General features: G+C 39.2%; 1 protein-coding gene across 3 annotated transcripts in view; it reads left to right on the top strand.

The window, feature by feature from the left end:
• diaph3 (diaphanous-related formin 3) overlaps nt 1-15,254 on the top strand; it is a 323,559-nt gene that overhangs the window by 100,549 nt on the left and 207,756 nt on the right. For all 3 annotated transcript variants that reach the window (XM_058400944.1, XM_058400942.1, XM_058400943.1), the window contains 2 exons: nt 3,062-3,198; nt 5,120-5,225. In XM_058400944.1, the coding sequence (XP_058256927.1) occupies nt 3,062-3,198; nt 5,120-5,225 (243 nt within the window). The remainder of the gene's footprint in view (nt 1-3,061; nt 3,199-5,119; nt 5,226-15,254) is intronic.

The raw sequence follows: 15,254 nt of genomic DNA, 5'->3' as shown, positions 1-15,254 counted from the left end.
TTCTTACCCTTATGTACGTCATTAATTGCATCAATTATCAGAAGGTTACAAGCGCTTTCAGATTTGATCCTGTAAATCCTATTGTGCCATTTAAAATGCTTTTAGTCCATTAAAAAATACAGATTGAACATTTACTGAAATGTCTGAATACATTTAATGTCCATGAAGATTTTTAGCCTTATGACTCATGCAGAAATGATTAGCAGATTAAATGAACAGCCTTAACAAGGAAGTCCTTGTCAGCACATTCACGCTCTTTAGTCTGTTCCTCTATTTGATGTTCTCTTTGACTCCTTGGCTTTCTCTAAGCAGTCCCAACTGCTCTTGTCATTCCAGACCACAGAGACTTTGCTGTCTTGTGTCTGTGTTAAATTCGTGCACCACCCCTCCCTTTCTCTCTCTCTCTCTCTCTCTCGCTCTCTCTCTCTCTCTCTCTCTCTCTCTCTCTCTCCTTTTATTCTGACATTTGCATATCCCTGATCGCATTTGTGCTGTTGTCATTATTCCAAGGACGGAGCACCAGGCTACCAGGCAGCACTGCCTTCAGCCCCAGCTCATGTCCTTGGGTTTTTTTTCCCCCCTTTCTTTTCTTTCTTCTTCTTCTTCTTCTTCTTCTTTTTTTTTTTTTTTTAAACACGTCACCATGAATTTAAAACTCTAGGTAGACGTTTTCCATATTCATATTTTTAACTAAAATTCCCACATGCATCACTCATTATGCCTCCCAGCAGAGAGCTCATAGTCACGTATTTAATTTAAATGTTAGGGGAATTATAAAAAAAAAAAAAAAAAAAGTCTTTTGATTTATGTGTGAAAGACATGAAGTGTAATCTACGATCAGTTCATTTAAGCACATCTTGTGCTTTTATTAGCTTGAGCTTGTGTGTATCTTCACGTGGGCACTTCTGTGAAAAGGCGGCCTACTCGGCTTGCTAAAAGCACATGCATCTTAAATATTTCACCAACTAACAATGCAACAAAGGAACAAAGGGAGCTAAGGATCTAACGGTACTAACAGAACATAAATCATCCACTGCCGCTGCCATTCAACATCTGCCCCCAGGCTTAGTTCTCCAACATGGTCTTTTTTTTTTTTTAATCGTATATGTGCTACCTGTTGGACAAATGATCCGTAATTGTGGTCTCGATTTTCATTTGTTATTCAAATGACATACAATTATAAATTCAACCACAGCTCATGACAATAAGTCTCCTATCAATCCAGCAGTACAGGTACTCATCAATACGGGTACAATACAGGTTTCCACATCATTCATTTCTGACCTAAAGCTTTGGAGAAATGAGAACCTTCTTATATTAAACAATGACACAGCAGCCATATTGCTGGTAGGTCTCACATGTCAACTATCCAGACTCTCTGATTTCTCTGTTCACAATAATGATGGTTCCTATTCTTGGTCTTCTCTTTTCCTCTTTGTACTGCAGCCCTTCTTCATTAAATATCACTGATACTAAAGCAGTAGTTCAGTCTCGTTAGCTCTTGTAGTCAATCAACATGAGTCATGGTTATTCTGTAGATTTTCTTTCAAAGACAATTGGAGCAGGGTGTCGAATGTTTTACACTCTGTTACAGCTCCTAATTTCTGACCTCATGCATATGTATGTGGATATTTTTGAAAACTTCTAAATAGCATTTTTGGAAATATCTATGTCTAAACAAAAAGCATTTTAAAGATGTAAAAAAATCGCTCACATGAACAGTTCAGGCAACTGGATATCGGAATCGAGTTTGTGTTTCATTAACTGTTATTTCAAATGTCAAAAGAATAACACGCTTCATCCGAGTAAAGGCCGCAACTCGTAATTTCTGACCTCCGACTTCGGACAAACCAAAGAGCATTCTCCTCAACCCCGAGTTCACCAACTGATGTCAATTCACCATGGCTGCTCATGGCATAAAGTATCTGCTTTAGATCAGTGGGCACATAGATATTTTATGTTGTAAAACCTCAGCAGAGGTTAACTGGCTAGTTTGCTACTAACAGGAAGCCGAACATGGAGACATCCATTCCCCCACCACACAATATTTATAATACATATCATTTGAATGCTGACTTTTGAGCAGTTTATAAGACGAGGCAAAACACCACCATTCATTTGTCTCCAGTAAACGGGGATTCCTCAGAGCCAGTGGATGACCAAAAGCTCTAAAACAAATAATGATAAACAATAATTCATTTGGCTGGCCAGATGAGCTACTGTGTAAGTTTCCCATAGTTCGGTTTGTAATAATGAAACAAAGTGAAATTTTATTGAAATATATTGATATATTACACACCATCATGTGAATAAAATTCAGACCACAATATAACAACCTGTTCAGTAGCAAAGTTTGAGAGTGCCTTCATCACATTAGAGCCACCGCTCTGGGGTAAGGGGGTGTGTAAATATGTTGTGTAAAGTTCTGTATTTGGTATTTGCTCTCTGCCATCATGAACAGTGCACAAAATTAAACATGGAATGAAGCTCTTGCATTTCACTTCAGACTGAAGAGACACAAAGCAACCTGATGAAAGTGACAGCAGTGAGAATCTTTACTTATTTCCCGGTTGTAAATCACTGATGCTCTTCTGTTAGGTTGACCGGGGGGGATATATAATAAGCCCCTACTGCATGCCATCTCTGAGGCTTTATTTCTTATGCTTTTATAGTGAAGTTAGAGGAAAGCTCCTGCTGCACTCTTCTGCTCACTTGTGGCTAACGTCACTCAGATCGATAGGGGAGAGTAACACCATTCCTCCCACGCAGGCAGCACAGCAGTGTCCGACTCTCGGCCACAGGTGGCCGTGGCATCATCGGAATTTGAGCTCAGATCCTGGGGCATGGCTTTTCTTTTGCACGACTTTAATCTTAAAGCCCTGAGCAAGGTTTAAATTTAACGACAAAATGAGATTATAATCTGCTACTTAGATGTTCCACAAGGAACATCTAAAACACAAGGGTTGGGGGGACTGTGGTAAATTGCAAGAAGGTTCTTCCACTGTAGTTATTGATGGCTAGGTGGCTGATGGGTAATGTAGATATTCCTCTGTGTTGTCAGTATGGACTGGATCGGATCCTCGGGGAAGAGAAGAGCTTGGCACTGCTGGCCCAAGCTATGGATCCTCATCAACCTGCCATGATGACGGACGTCGTCAAGCTGCTCTCCGCCATCTGCATAGTGGGAGAAGAAAACACGTACGTCCCCCTTAGTGACCACTTTATAACCTTAACATGCAATCATTGTCTTCTGATAACTGGGTCTTTCCTTTGTAGTTACACATAAATTATTCATGCCACTACTGAGAGGGTACACGTTCACACATGCATACTTTTTTCTTTCTCTCTTTTTTTTTTTTTTTTTTTTTTTTTTTTTTAAAGTCTTTTTCACGTACTAAGTACATGTACCATGCACTGGCTCAGGAATTGGAGCTGATACACATGTGTTTATGTGCAGTCTTGGTAAATATAATTGCATGTGTACAGTAAGTCATTGTAATATATTGCTGTGATGTAAACTTCCAGCCTTCTATATTGACCAGCTTTGCGTCATAAATAAACAAAATAAGGAAAGAAAATGATATTGCTAGTATCATCACGTCTGTGATTGGCTTGCAGACACGAGCTTGAAAGTAAAGCCAATTCGTTTTCCATCAGAAAAGTGCTTTCATCAAGTGTTGTGTTATGCAACAAAGCAAAATTCTTACATTCAGCTGGTGAAATAGAAATAGATGCAACTGGCATATAATCTAACCCTGGCAAGTTACACACTATATGGCCGAAAGTCTGACATCTGACCATCACATTTGTGTACTTTGTAAACATGTAGTCTCCTTTACTGTTATAATAAGCTCCAGTCTTCTGCGAAGCTGTGGGGATTTGTGTTCATTCAGCTACAAGAGAATTAGTGAGATCAGACTTGGTCTCAGATGGTTCAGTTTCAGTTCATCCCGAGGTAGTCAGTGGGGTTGAGTCAGAGTCAGGGCTCTCTAAAACTACAGCATACGGAAACATTCTATACAATCGTGTGCTTCTGACTGGTTCTGGTAAAAGTTTGGGGATGAACTACATACAGGAGTGATGGTCAGGGGTGCACATACTTTTGACCATGTATAATAAGTGTAATAAAATGTTTAGTTAGAGATTTAGCCAACAAATTTCACACTTGAGGAAGCAGCCAGTCTTAATAAATGAATATATTGTGCAGTGTTTATGTTCATAAATGTTCAACTGTTAACATGCTGTCCTAGTCCTTTCTTTCTTTCTTTCTTTCTTTCTTTCTTTCTTTCTTTCTTTCTTTCTTTCTTTCTTTCGTTCTTTCGTTCTTTCGTTCTTTCTTTCGTTCTTTCTTTCTGCCTTTTTCGTTCTTTCTTTCGTTCTTTCTGCCTTTTTCTTTCTTTCTTTCTTTCTTTCTTTCTTTCTTTCTTTCTTTCTTTCTTTCTTTCTTTCTTTCTTGCCTTTCTTTCTTTCTTTCTTTCTTGCCTTTCTTTCTTTCTTTCTTGCCTTTCTTTCTTTCTTTCTTGCCTTTCTTTCTTTCTTGCCTTTCTTGCCTTTCTTGCCTTTCTTGCCTTTCTTTCTTGTATCAGAATGTCCTTGTAGCACCAACGTGCCAAATGATACAGTAATATCTTATATATTTGTTCATACAGTGCTCCATTAGCTGCATGTATTGTCGTTTTCTTTATTCCTTATCTCTGGCCAAACTGAATCTACCTTCTGTTTTGTTTTGTTTTTGTTTTGTTTTTTTTAACTCCCCTGAGATCATCTGCAGCATACATTTGTCACAAATGAGCAAAAGACTCATTAGTAATACTCTGTGGCAATATCACCTCGGTAGCCATGCCAAGTAAACGCAACCATGATAAAAGGAGATGCAATTTGTGGAAAGCAGTTATTAGGTGCAGCCCAATCTTTTTGAGAAAGCTGGCAAAAAGAGCACTGGAGGAAACTGTAAAAGCGAATGAAAGCTGCAAACACAATGTCAGAAAGGGCAACGGATAAAAAGCTGTAGCGATGCCTAAAGAACAAGCCGAAGGAAAGCGAGCAACAAGACCGGCGTGCTGCATTTAGTCTTAGCCTTTTGTCCACTGTTATCTGTGTGATATTTTTGTGTGTTCAGCTTGGAGAAGGTGCTCGAAGCCATCACCAGTGCAGGGGAGAGGAGAGAGACCAGCCGCTTCAGCCCTATAGTCCAGGGTCTCACTGACCGCTCTGTCCAGCTCCAGGTGAGACCTTCCCCAGGCGAATCTGACATGTACACAACACACACGGTTCGTCTGGTACGTGGCACTTACATCATCTGCATACAGTATATTACACCAATAAGCACGGTTCTGAAATTTGTTTTGATTCCATATTGTTTAGGTGTTACGCACACTCCAAGGTGTCATTAATTAATATTTACAAGTGAGTTGTCTTCAGGGTTTTGTTTAGTCTGAGAATTCCCTGCGGAATAGCACAGTCACAACATATAAAGCAAATCCCTTGAGGAGCTAAGAGTTGCTGAAATAAATCGCTCGCTACTTGCTTCAGCACAACGTTACATTACAAACCCCCAGAGGAACTCGCAGAGTTTTTTACTTCACTTTTTTTTTTTGCCTGGCATAACTAGCAAGACACATCTAACAATAGCACAGTAACATTACAGCCAACCTGGCAGCTCGCTAATCGTTGGATCTGGAAGGGTTCGGAGAGTCTTTGGAACTTGTTACTTTATTTGGAACCTCTTGTTTTACTGCCATCGTTTCTTCGGGAAGCGATTTTCTTCCTTAGCACTCGCTGGTGAAAGAATACTCTAGTGTGCTTTATTCTATTGCATCAGTGCCATGTATATAAAGACATCTCTACGAAAAAAAAAAAACCTGATGAAACATGGCGGTTTAAGCAGTGACCTCGGGAGAAAACACGATAATACAAGAAGTCCTTTCATTCCCTTTATTTACCGAGTATCTATAGTGCAGCACAATGACATTTTTGTAATGACCAAATTACACTTTAAATATAAAGTACATTTCATTTCAAAATTCTACTGGCAGAACTATCCAGCTGGCTGACGGATCTTTCAGTAAATGCATTTTCTGGTTTCTCTCCATCACTAGGCTTGACGTCGGTGTGTGTTCTGAATTTATTCTCATTTTACCGTCTATTTATCACATTTTTTCCTGCTAATAAAATCTCATATAAAATACTATATTATTAGCATCACCAGCTTTCTTTCTGTTTTCTTGAGGTCTAATTACAGTGAAATTACAACCAAAGCAAGTATTCACAACATGCCTGTGTATTAAAAAGAAAAACAAACACTTATCAATCATCATTTTTTAACTCCACCAGTCTCTGTAGTTTTTCATCACTGGTGCAGATTACCTACAGTATATGTGAACATGCTCACATTTTGCTCATGAGAAATGCAAATGGCTTTAAAGCTTTTTATGTTTTGGGTTTTTTTGTGTTATTAAGAGTTATTAAGTATTAAGAGGCTTTTCAGCTATTCCACGTTTGCCTTTTAGTAAACTATATTAATTGCAGAAATGAGTAATGTTCATATAAAATTTTTTCTGTAATTCATACCAACAATTCCCAAATATTAACTAAAACCGACAGGATGTCCCGCCCCTTCACTCCCATCTCACGTTATGGGTGTTTTGACCAGTGCTCTTGTCTCTGCTCACATTTTTCTGGAATAGAGAAAATTTTGATTTGATTAATTTAAGACAATAAAAAAAATATTGATGTATGCTCGACATGGCTAACATTAATTAAGTATATAGTTAATTTCTTAAGGATGAAGTGAAATATTGGAAATTTGACCAAACTTTAAAAAAAAAAAAAAAAAAAAGATTAACCAAGCTTGATCTAACTCTTGACAAATATTGTTAATATTAATGATAATTAGATGGTGATGAAATACTCAGAAGACAGACAGACAGACCGATTTACTGATATTTTGAACACCTCTCATCACCAATTCACAAAGTGGATCCACATATGTGGTGCAGAAATTACGGGGAGTATTTTTTCTAACACAAAAAGGATCATCTGTGGGCAAAATCACAGATGTGTCTATTCAGACATGATGGAAAATGACCAGGTGACCGGATAGTTGGTTGAAAAAACCGTAAATAATTTGGTCTGTAATTTTTACAGGGAAACAGGAGACGAAACAGCAATCTGCACTGGAAATAAAATCACAGAGTAGCACCTGCAAATGATGAAATTAACCCAGGTCCCCACACCAGCAGCTATAAATAGGGCTATAATAAAGCAGCAGATGCTGTGCTGATGATCCTGATATCAGCCAATGCAGAGAGATCGAGTGAAAGTGTATTAACAGAATGAGATAAGAGGCAGCGCTGTCATTACTGACTGCAAAAACACTTTGCGCAATTAGTGCTGTGCTTCACAGCATGTTCACTGTACGGCTAAACGTTTGTGGACACCTGACCATCACGCGCACATGTGCAAACCCAAGCCTGCTAATCTGACAACAGTGTCTGTGTGAGGGAGTGTGTATGCGTCTGTGTTAGTGGGTATGTGAGTGAGAGTGGGTCTGGTAGTGTGTGTGTGAGTGGGAGTGTGTGGATTCAAGAAGCTTTTATTGTCATTTCCACCACATATAGCTGACGCAGTATATAGTGAAATGAAAGAACGTTTCTCCAGGACCCTGTTGCTATATAAACATACAACATAAAAGTTCAAACACAAAAACAACAACACAGAGTCAGGACAGAAGTTTGTCCTAGCCACATAAAGTGCAAAGTGTGCAAACAGAGCAAAGACAAGACAGTGCAGAAGCAATAAGTACAAGAAACAACATAAAAATCAGGACACTTAGCACTGAAAAAGAACATGTGCAATAAAATGAAATGAGGTAGCTAATAACATATGTGATTGGAACATACATTATATATAGCGGCCTGACAACGCGTATTGTGCAAAAATGCAGTAGCAGCGTTTGAGGTAGTGCAGGTAGAGATAAAGATAAACATAAACATAGCAGCGGATTAATAATAACAAGGGTTGAGGTAGTGCCATAAGTAATAAATTATGTATGTGAGTGGGAGTGTGTGAGTGAGTGGGGGAGTGGGAGTGTACATGTATGTGTGGGAGTGTGTGTGTATGTTTGTGAATGGGAGTGTGTATGTGAGCGTGTGTGTATGTATGTGAGTGAGTAAGTATGGGAGTGAGTGTGTGTGTATGTATGTGAGTGGGAGTGTGTATGTATGTGAACGGGAGTGTGTATGTATGTGAGTGGGAGTGTATATGTATGTGAATGGGAGTATGGGAGTGTGCATGTATGTGAGTGGGAGTGTATATGTATGTGTGTGAGTAAGTGTGGGAGTGTGTATGTATGTATGTGTGTGGGAGTATGTATGTGTGTGAGTGGGAGTGTGTATGTATGTGTGGGGGTGAGGGAGTAAGTATGGGAGAGTGTATGTGTATGAGTGGGTGTGTGTGAGTGTGTGTGTATGTATGTGAGTGTGTGTGTGCACGTGTGGGGTGCACATGCTCTTCTCTCACTGCAGTGTAGAGCAGAGCAGTGTTGACTGTTGCATTAACCGACTGGCTGCATTCTTAAGACTGATAAAAGCCTCAGTGCTTAAGTTTAATTGGTAGCAGAGGGAGGTGAGAAGAGCGACTCTCAGTTCTGCCTTCATGGAGGGATGTGTCATTTGTATCATGCACTGCCTGCCAACACGTGCACACTAACACACACACTAACACACACACACTGAAAAACTCTGCATTACCAATTGGGAATTGTGCTTATAATTTAAATGCATTCCTTCTGCTCTGCCTTGCCTACAGTCAAAATGAGAATTAGTATCACTGAATAATGCTTGTGTGCTTTATCAGGCAGGATGGTACTGTGCTTTGCTTAACATGCCCCTAACATTGTGAACCTCAGGTTTCTGCTACAGCTATCTGCAGTTGCTAGTCTGGCACCTATTGACACTATAGCTGGCTATATGGCTGTATAATATTCTTTACAAAAAATGTAAGAAGAAATTGTACTGAGATCATTAGTCTTAGAATGCAGACAGTCTTACAATTTGTGATGACACAAATACATAATCACGCCTCCACCACGGTGCCTGGCAGTTGATGTCCTTGTGGTGATGCTATGCTTGGTTTTTGAGGATGATGAACGAACACCTTGGTCTCATCAATCCAACAGAAATTGCTTCCAAAACCTTTTTTTTGGTTTGTTTAGTTGTTCTTTTTGCAAAAGTTGTGCTGCTATATTTCTTTTGGAGAGAAAGGGCTTTTTCCTAGCCTTCCTTCCATGAAATATACCATTCTTGTTCATTCTTTTCCTGATCTCGTGAACATAAACATTTAATGTGCTTACAGACTGTAGGGCACATGATGTAGCACTCAGGTTTTTCTTTATATCTCTGAAGAGTTTTCTGACCTTGGAAAAGAACTCCCACTCCTGGGAAGACTGCTAGAACTCTCACTCCTGGGATGATTGGTAACTGTCTTGAAGGCTCTCCATCTGTACACTGTACACATCTGAACACTCCTCATCACAATGGAATGGTGAATTGCAAAATTGTCTGGATATGGCCTTATATCCCCTTCCAGAGTGATTTAGCATTTTATTAGGGGCATGTAAATGGCATACAGCTTCCAATCTTGTTTTTGTGATATTAAGTATTATGAGACTATTCAGCTATTCCACCTTTGCCCGAAATATACTCAGTAAACCACAACACTATGCAATGTTGATATTTTTAGCTAGAAATCACACTAGCTCCCTCTCATGCCTTACTCGGTGAACCAATCGACAGAATGATTCAAACTCAAATATTAACTAAAATCGACAGGAAGTCCCGCCCCTTCACTCCCAGCTCACGTTATGGATGTTTTGACCAGTCTCGGCTCACATTTTTCTGGAATAGAGAACATTTTGATTTGATTATTTTAAAACAATTCCTACTGTTTTTTAAAACAGTTTCTATTGCCCCCCCCCCCCCCCAACTGAGATTATTTCTTTGTTTCTATAGAGGTTGGTGACGACTACAGAATTATTGTTTTGATAAATATAACATATACGTTGATTTTAAAGAGAGAGTACTTTCCTTTTTCCCATGGCTGCGTGTGTGCTAATGTGGACCTTCACAATTCTGCAGCCAGAATCCTTTACTCTGAAAAGTGTCATATACGAATCAGGTGGAGCATCCGAGGCTGAGACTTCTAACCCAGGATAGAAATTTTCGAGGTCGTTTTCATGAAGAGACTTTACCAACGCTAAATACTTAATACAAGGGGACTCGATATAACAGAGGAGCCTGAAGGAGTACTACTGCATTTCCTCCAGCCTACCTTGGGAAAGGAGAAATCTTTAAAGATGGAAAAAAAAAAAAAGGCAGTGCAGGGCAGAGAGCTATTGCTCCGAGGCAAACCCATTCATATCTGCGAAGGCCGACTGGATGGTCTTGTGATGTTTTATTCATAGAGTCGGCAAATTATTGTTTCCAACTTACAAATACACATCCTCTTTAACCGTATGAATCATTTAGAGACCACGTTTTCTATTCTTATTTCAAATTAAAGTTCATCATTTCCTCTGTCCTGTTTACTCCCTTTTCTCTCACATCAGACGAGTGTACCGGCTTGTGTAGATGCTAACACTGTTACCCTGCTTTTATATGCCTCCGTATTATTCTAACATAAGATTTGCCTGTGTAGGAAATTCTGCAACCTCAAGGGACTACAGTGTGGTAATCAGCTCTATCTGCTTCATCTCACAGTACATGAGCATGAAAGTATCAGAAGGAAAAAAAAAAAAAGTTCTCCGAGTACTCAGTACTCTTCTGTTCTTTGAGCGCTTCACTAGTCTCTACTCCACAAGCTTACACAGACAGACAGACAGCTTACACAGACACAGACAGCTTACTGCAGAGGTTACAAAGATCGCTGCTCAATAACCGATGACTGGATTGTTCTCACTCCAGAGGAAGTGATGGAATAAACAAGAGCTCACTAATGAAACAAAAATCTGCTTTTGTAATTAGCCAGAAGGAAAAGAGGAAAAGATAATGATAACTTTCTGTTGCTGCAGTGATAATACTACACAAGTGTGTGTGTGTGTGTGTAGGCATATGTGCTCTTTCAACCACATGAGCATTAGTGAGGTCTTGATCACTGATCACTGATGATAACTGATGTTGCGTGAGGAGGTCCAGAAAGACAGCCAATTATATATATATATATATATATAAACACCCCAACAGCAATGTGAAAAACTGGTGGAGAGCATGGAGCCAAAACACATGCAAATCGGGGTTATTCCACCAAATACTGATTTCTTAATGTTATTTACTTGAAGCATTAACACAATTTGTTTACAAATTATTTGATTTTGTTTTATTTGAGTTATTAAAGCTCTGCAAATACTGCATGATCTTGTGGTATTTTGATGTGTTGACATTTCCTTTAAATATACACTCTAAATAACAATAGTTATATTATAGAGAAATATTGTCAGCAGTGTCAGCAAACATAAGAATCTGATTATTTTGCAGTGGTCTCTTATTTTTTTCCAGAGCTATAAATATATACACATACACACACACTATATTGCCAAAAGTTTTGGGACACCCCTCCAAATAATTGAATTCAGGGGTTGGGCTCAGCCCCTTTGTTCCAGTGAAGGGAACTCTTAATGCTTCAGCATACCAAGACATTTTGGACAATTTCATGCTCCTAACTTTGTGGGAACAGTTTGGGGATGACCCCTTCCTGTTCCAACATGACTGTGCACCAGTGCACAAATGGATGAGTGAGTTTGGAATCCTGATCTCAACCCGATACAACATCTATTAATATTTTAGTTTATTTATGTTTTTATATTATTATTATATTATTAACAGGTTTGAATACTACAGCATACAAAACCGTGCTATACAATTGTGTGTTTCCAACTTTGTGGACTGTGATTACTTGGTCATATTGTGTGTATATATAGTATAATGTCAGTGGTGTATATAGTATTTTATCAGTAGTGTATCTGGCATAATGTCAGTCGAGTAGTCCATCAGGTAGAGTATCATATATTTATTTGTATTACTTTATTTGTTGAACTGTCCCCTTGTGGTCCAGCGACAGGATCCTGTGCTCTCATTGCCGAGGCCTGGGTTCGATTCCCAGGCAGAGAACTAACCCTGCCACTGAGGGATTAACTGTCAGTGTCAGTCCCAGGCCCGGATAAAATGGGATGGTTTGGGTCAGGAAGGGCATCCGGCGTGAAACCTGTGCCGAATCAAACATGTGGACCAGATCATCCGCTCTGGTGACCCGAAACAGGGAGCAACCAAAAAAAAACAGCAACTGTATTTGGCAAATTCCATAATTTAGCTTTCTGTCTTTAATATGTTTATAGAGAATGAAACTATTAGTAATGTTTAACATTTAACTTCTGTACAATCATTTAACAAATTTGACAGAACTGGTTTAAAAATAAAATAATGTCAGTGCAGCAGATTTCTGTTCTTGTATTCTCAGTATATTATTTAGTTTAACAACAAATAACTTATGATGCATTGGAAAACCTTTGGGTACAAGGTTTAGATTAAAAGTCTTTGTTTTTGTTTTCCGTCTTTTTGTTTTAAGCTCTCAGATCACTTCCTTCTTCATCTAATGCCGGTCGTTTATCAGCAGCTGCTAACTTGCCAAAAATTACGTAGGGCTGCCAGTAATCACTTATAAAGCAGCGCTGGCCTCCCTTGGCCTTGTTGTCCTGATCATAAATAAAAGCTGTGTGGTCAGTTTGACCTTCAGAACAAATCAGCTTTTCCTCGAAGGTTTGATTTGAAAAACGTCTGCAGACACGGGTCACTTACGAGCATAAATATGAACCGTCAAGGTTAAAAGATGCGGGGAAAATTCAGCAATGAGAACAATGTCATAAATCATGTAATGGGGTTTTAAAGTCTTTAAAATGACTATAATGGTAAAAGTTGATCTGTTTAGGCTTCGATATTTCTTTGGTTGTGCGCTGTTTTAGCTGCTAGCTTTGACTGTGACCTTTTAGGTGTTGGTTGTGTTTGGTATGTTTGTTCCTGCTCCTGCTTTAAAACGTGTCTAAAGGCAAGTGCCATTTTATAACGCCGCTGAATATTTGATTTTAGTAGATAAATTAGTGTGGACTTTGTGACTGTGACACTCACTATGTATCAGTTGAAACAGCAAGACCACCTGCAGAGAGACTTGAGCTTAGCTCACTCATTCTACCCTCTAGCTACAATAAAACATAAAAGAAAAAGAAAAAACCATCACGTCTGGTCACTGCCGTTGTTTGTATTTTTATCACCCAGTCTGTGTTCTCAGTGCATTTTATTATCTAATCTGTCTGTTTTGTTCACAAGCCTGCAGAAAATGTATGAACTAACCAGATAGTGAAAGCTAAAAATACCAGAGCAATAAATTCATACACAAGGGCCAGCAGATGCTCTGGATGATTCACGCTTTAGTTTTGAAACACCAGAAAAACTCCAGAGACAAATCCCAGGAAAAAAAAAAAATATCACCAGTTATTTACTAGCCAGCTCTCATGCGCTCTCTAACTAACCGAATGTTCCACTGAGTAAAGGTTCAAATCCCACAACAAGGATTAATCAGCTGCATATCATCTCACATTCTGTAGCTTCGTCCTGATTTAGATTCCAAGCAAGGAAAATAAAGCACTCCGGAATTTATTTTCCTCTTATAGCATTCTAGTGACTCTGACTCTGCCTCAAAGTTGATTTGTTTACACTTTCACTCCCTCTTCCTCTCTTCTGTTTGGCTGCCAGTCACCGTATGTGTATGTGTACAAAGTATTCATAGAAAATTTCACACCAACTCTGACCCGAAACTCGGCAAGGTGAATGACTTTTGTAGTATCATCATGGCAACTCGCAGTGACTCCTAGAACATTTTTATTATATAGAGTATTTTTGTCCTTCTGTGACTTTAAATTCATATGCACTCTAGCTCCAAACCCTTTAGAAGAAAGGTAGAAAAAAAAAGAAAGAAGAAAAAAAAAAGTATTTTTGTCACATATATATATATTAAAGCACAGTGAAATTCTTTCTGTGCATATTCTATTTTGAAGTTGGTGTCAAAGTGCAAGGTCAGCCATCATGCGGCGCCCCTAAGGGCCTTCCTCAGGGGCCCAACAGTGGCAGCTTGGCAGTGCTGGTGCTTGAACCTCAACCTTCCAATCAACAACTCATAGCCTTAACTACATGAGCCAGCACCGGCCCACTTGAGCTAGAGCTGCCCCACTTTAGCCAGCACCAGCCTTACTTGAGCTAGCACCGCCCCACTTGAGCTAGCACCGCCCCACTTGAGCTAGAACCGCCCCACTTGAGCTAGCACCGCCCCACTTGAGCCAGCACCGGCCCTACTTGAGCTAGCACCACCTCACCTTAGCTAGCACTGCCCCACTTGAGCCAGCACCGCCCCACTAGCACCACTCAATTTGAGTGATCGTAATCATCCTCACAAACTACAGACACTGGGATAACTAGCGAATGTCAGTTTGTTTCTTTCTGTCAACAAATGAATACAAAAATAAATATGAATGTGTGTCTTGCTGCATATGTGCATTTGGTCATGCTGTTATTTAATTTATTTCTATTAGTGATTGTTAGTGATGTAAAGAACAATGGTTTAGACAACACTGGTTTCTGAGACAATCGTTCTTTGTAGGCGGCACTACAGCACAACAACCCAAACTTTGCGTCAGTCACCCTGAACTGAATATTGACCACTACAAATGTTCAATTTCTTTTGTTTGCAGTAGTGTTAGATTTTTTTCCCCCCTTGGTTTCATTTCTTGTCCTGCTATAATAATGACAACTTCTTTTATAACAACATCAAGCAAACAGCTACTTTTGGATTATCCTGATTATATGTTTATATCTAACTAATAATTATGACTGAATAAGCATGAGGATTGTTCCGAACATCAGACAGAAGTAAGTATACTGTATAATCTGAAAATCTATTTCCAAAAACCCAACACAATTATAACCAAAAGGGAGGAGTGAGTGAGAGAAGCAAACATGGCTGCAGAAAAAGCACTCCTTTAGTCTGTACATGGTTACATACACAGTGAAATTACCATATTTTTTTGACTGCTATTTTAATAACCGTTTAATGTCTTAAATACACTGCTTTTGCGCCTCAGATTGTGTTTCTCTTGGGTTCGAACGCTCTGTTCCTGCCATTTAACCACACTGCTGTTCTCAGCTCATTTGAAA

The sequence above is a fragment of the Hemibagrus wyckioides genome, linkage group LG10, assembly GCF_019097595.1.
Source record: "Hemibagrus wyckioides isolate EC202008001 linkage group LG10, SWU_Hwy_1.0, whole genome shotgun sequence".
Lineage (NCBI taxonomy): Eukaryota > Metazoa > Chordata > Actinopteri > Siluriformes > Bagridae > Hemibagrus > Hemibagrus wyckioides.
Note: the sequence above shows the minus strand (reverse complement) of the source record. Positions and strands in the feature narration are given on the sequence as shown.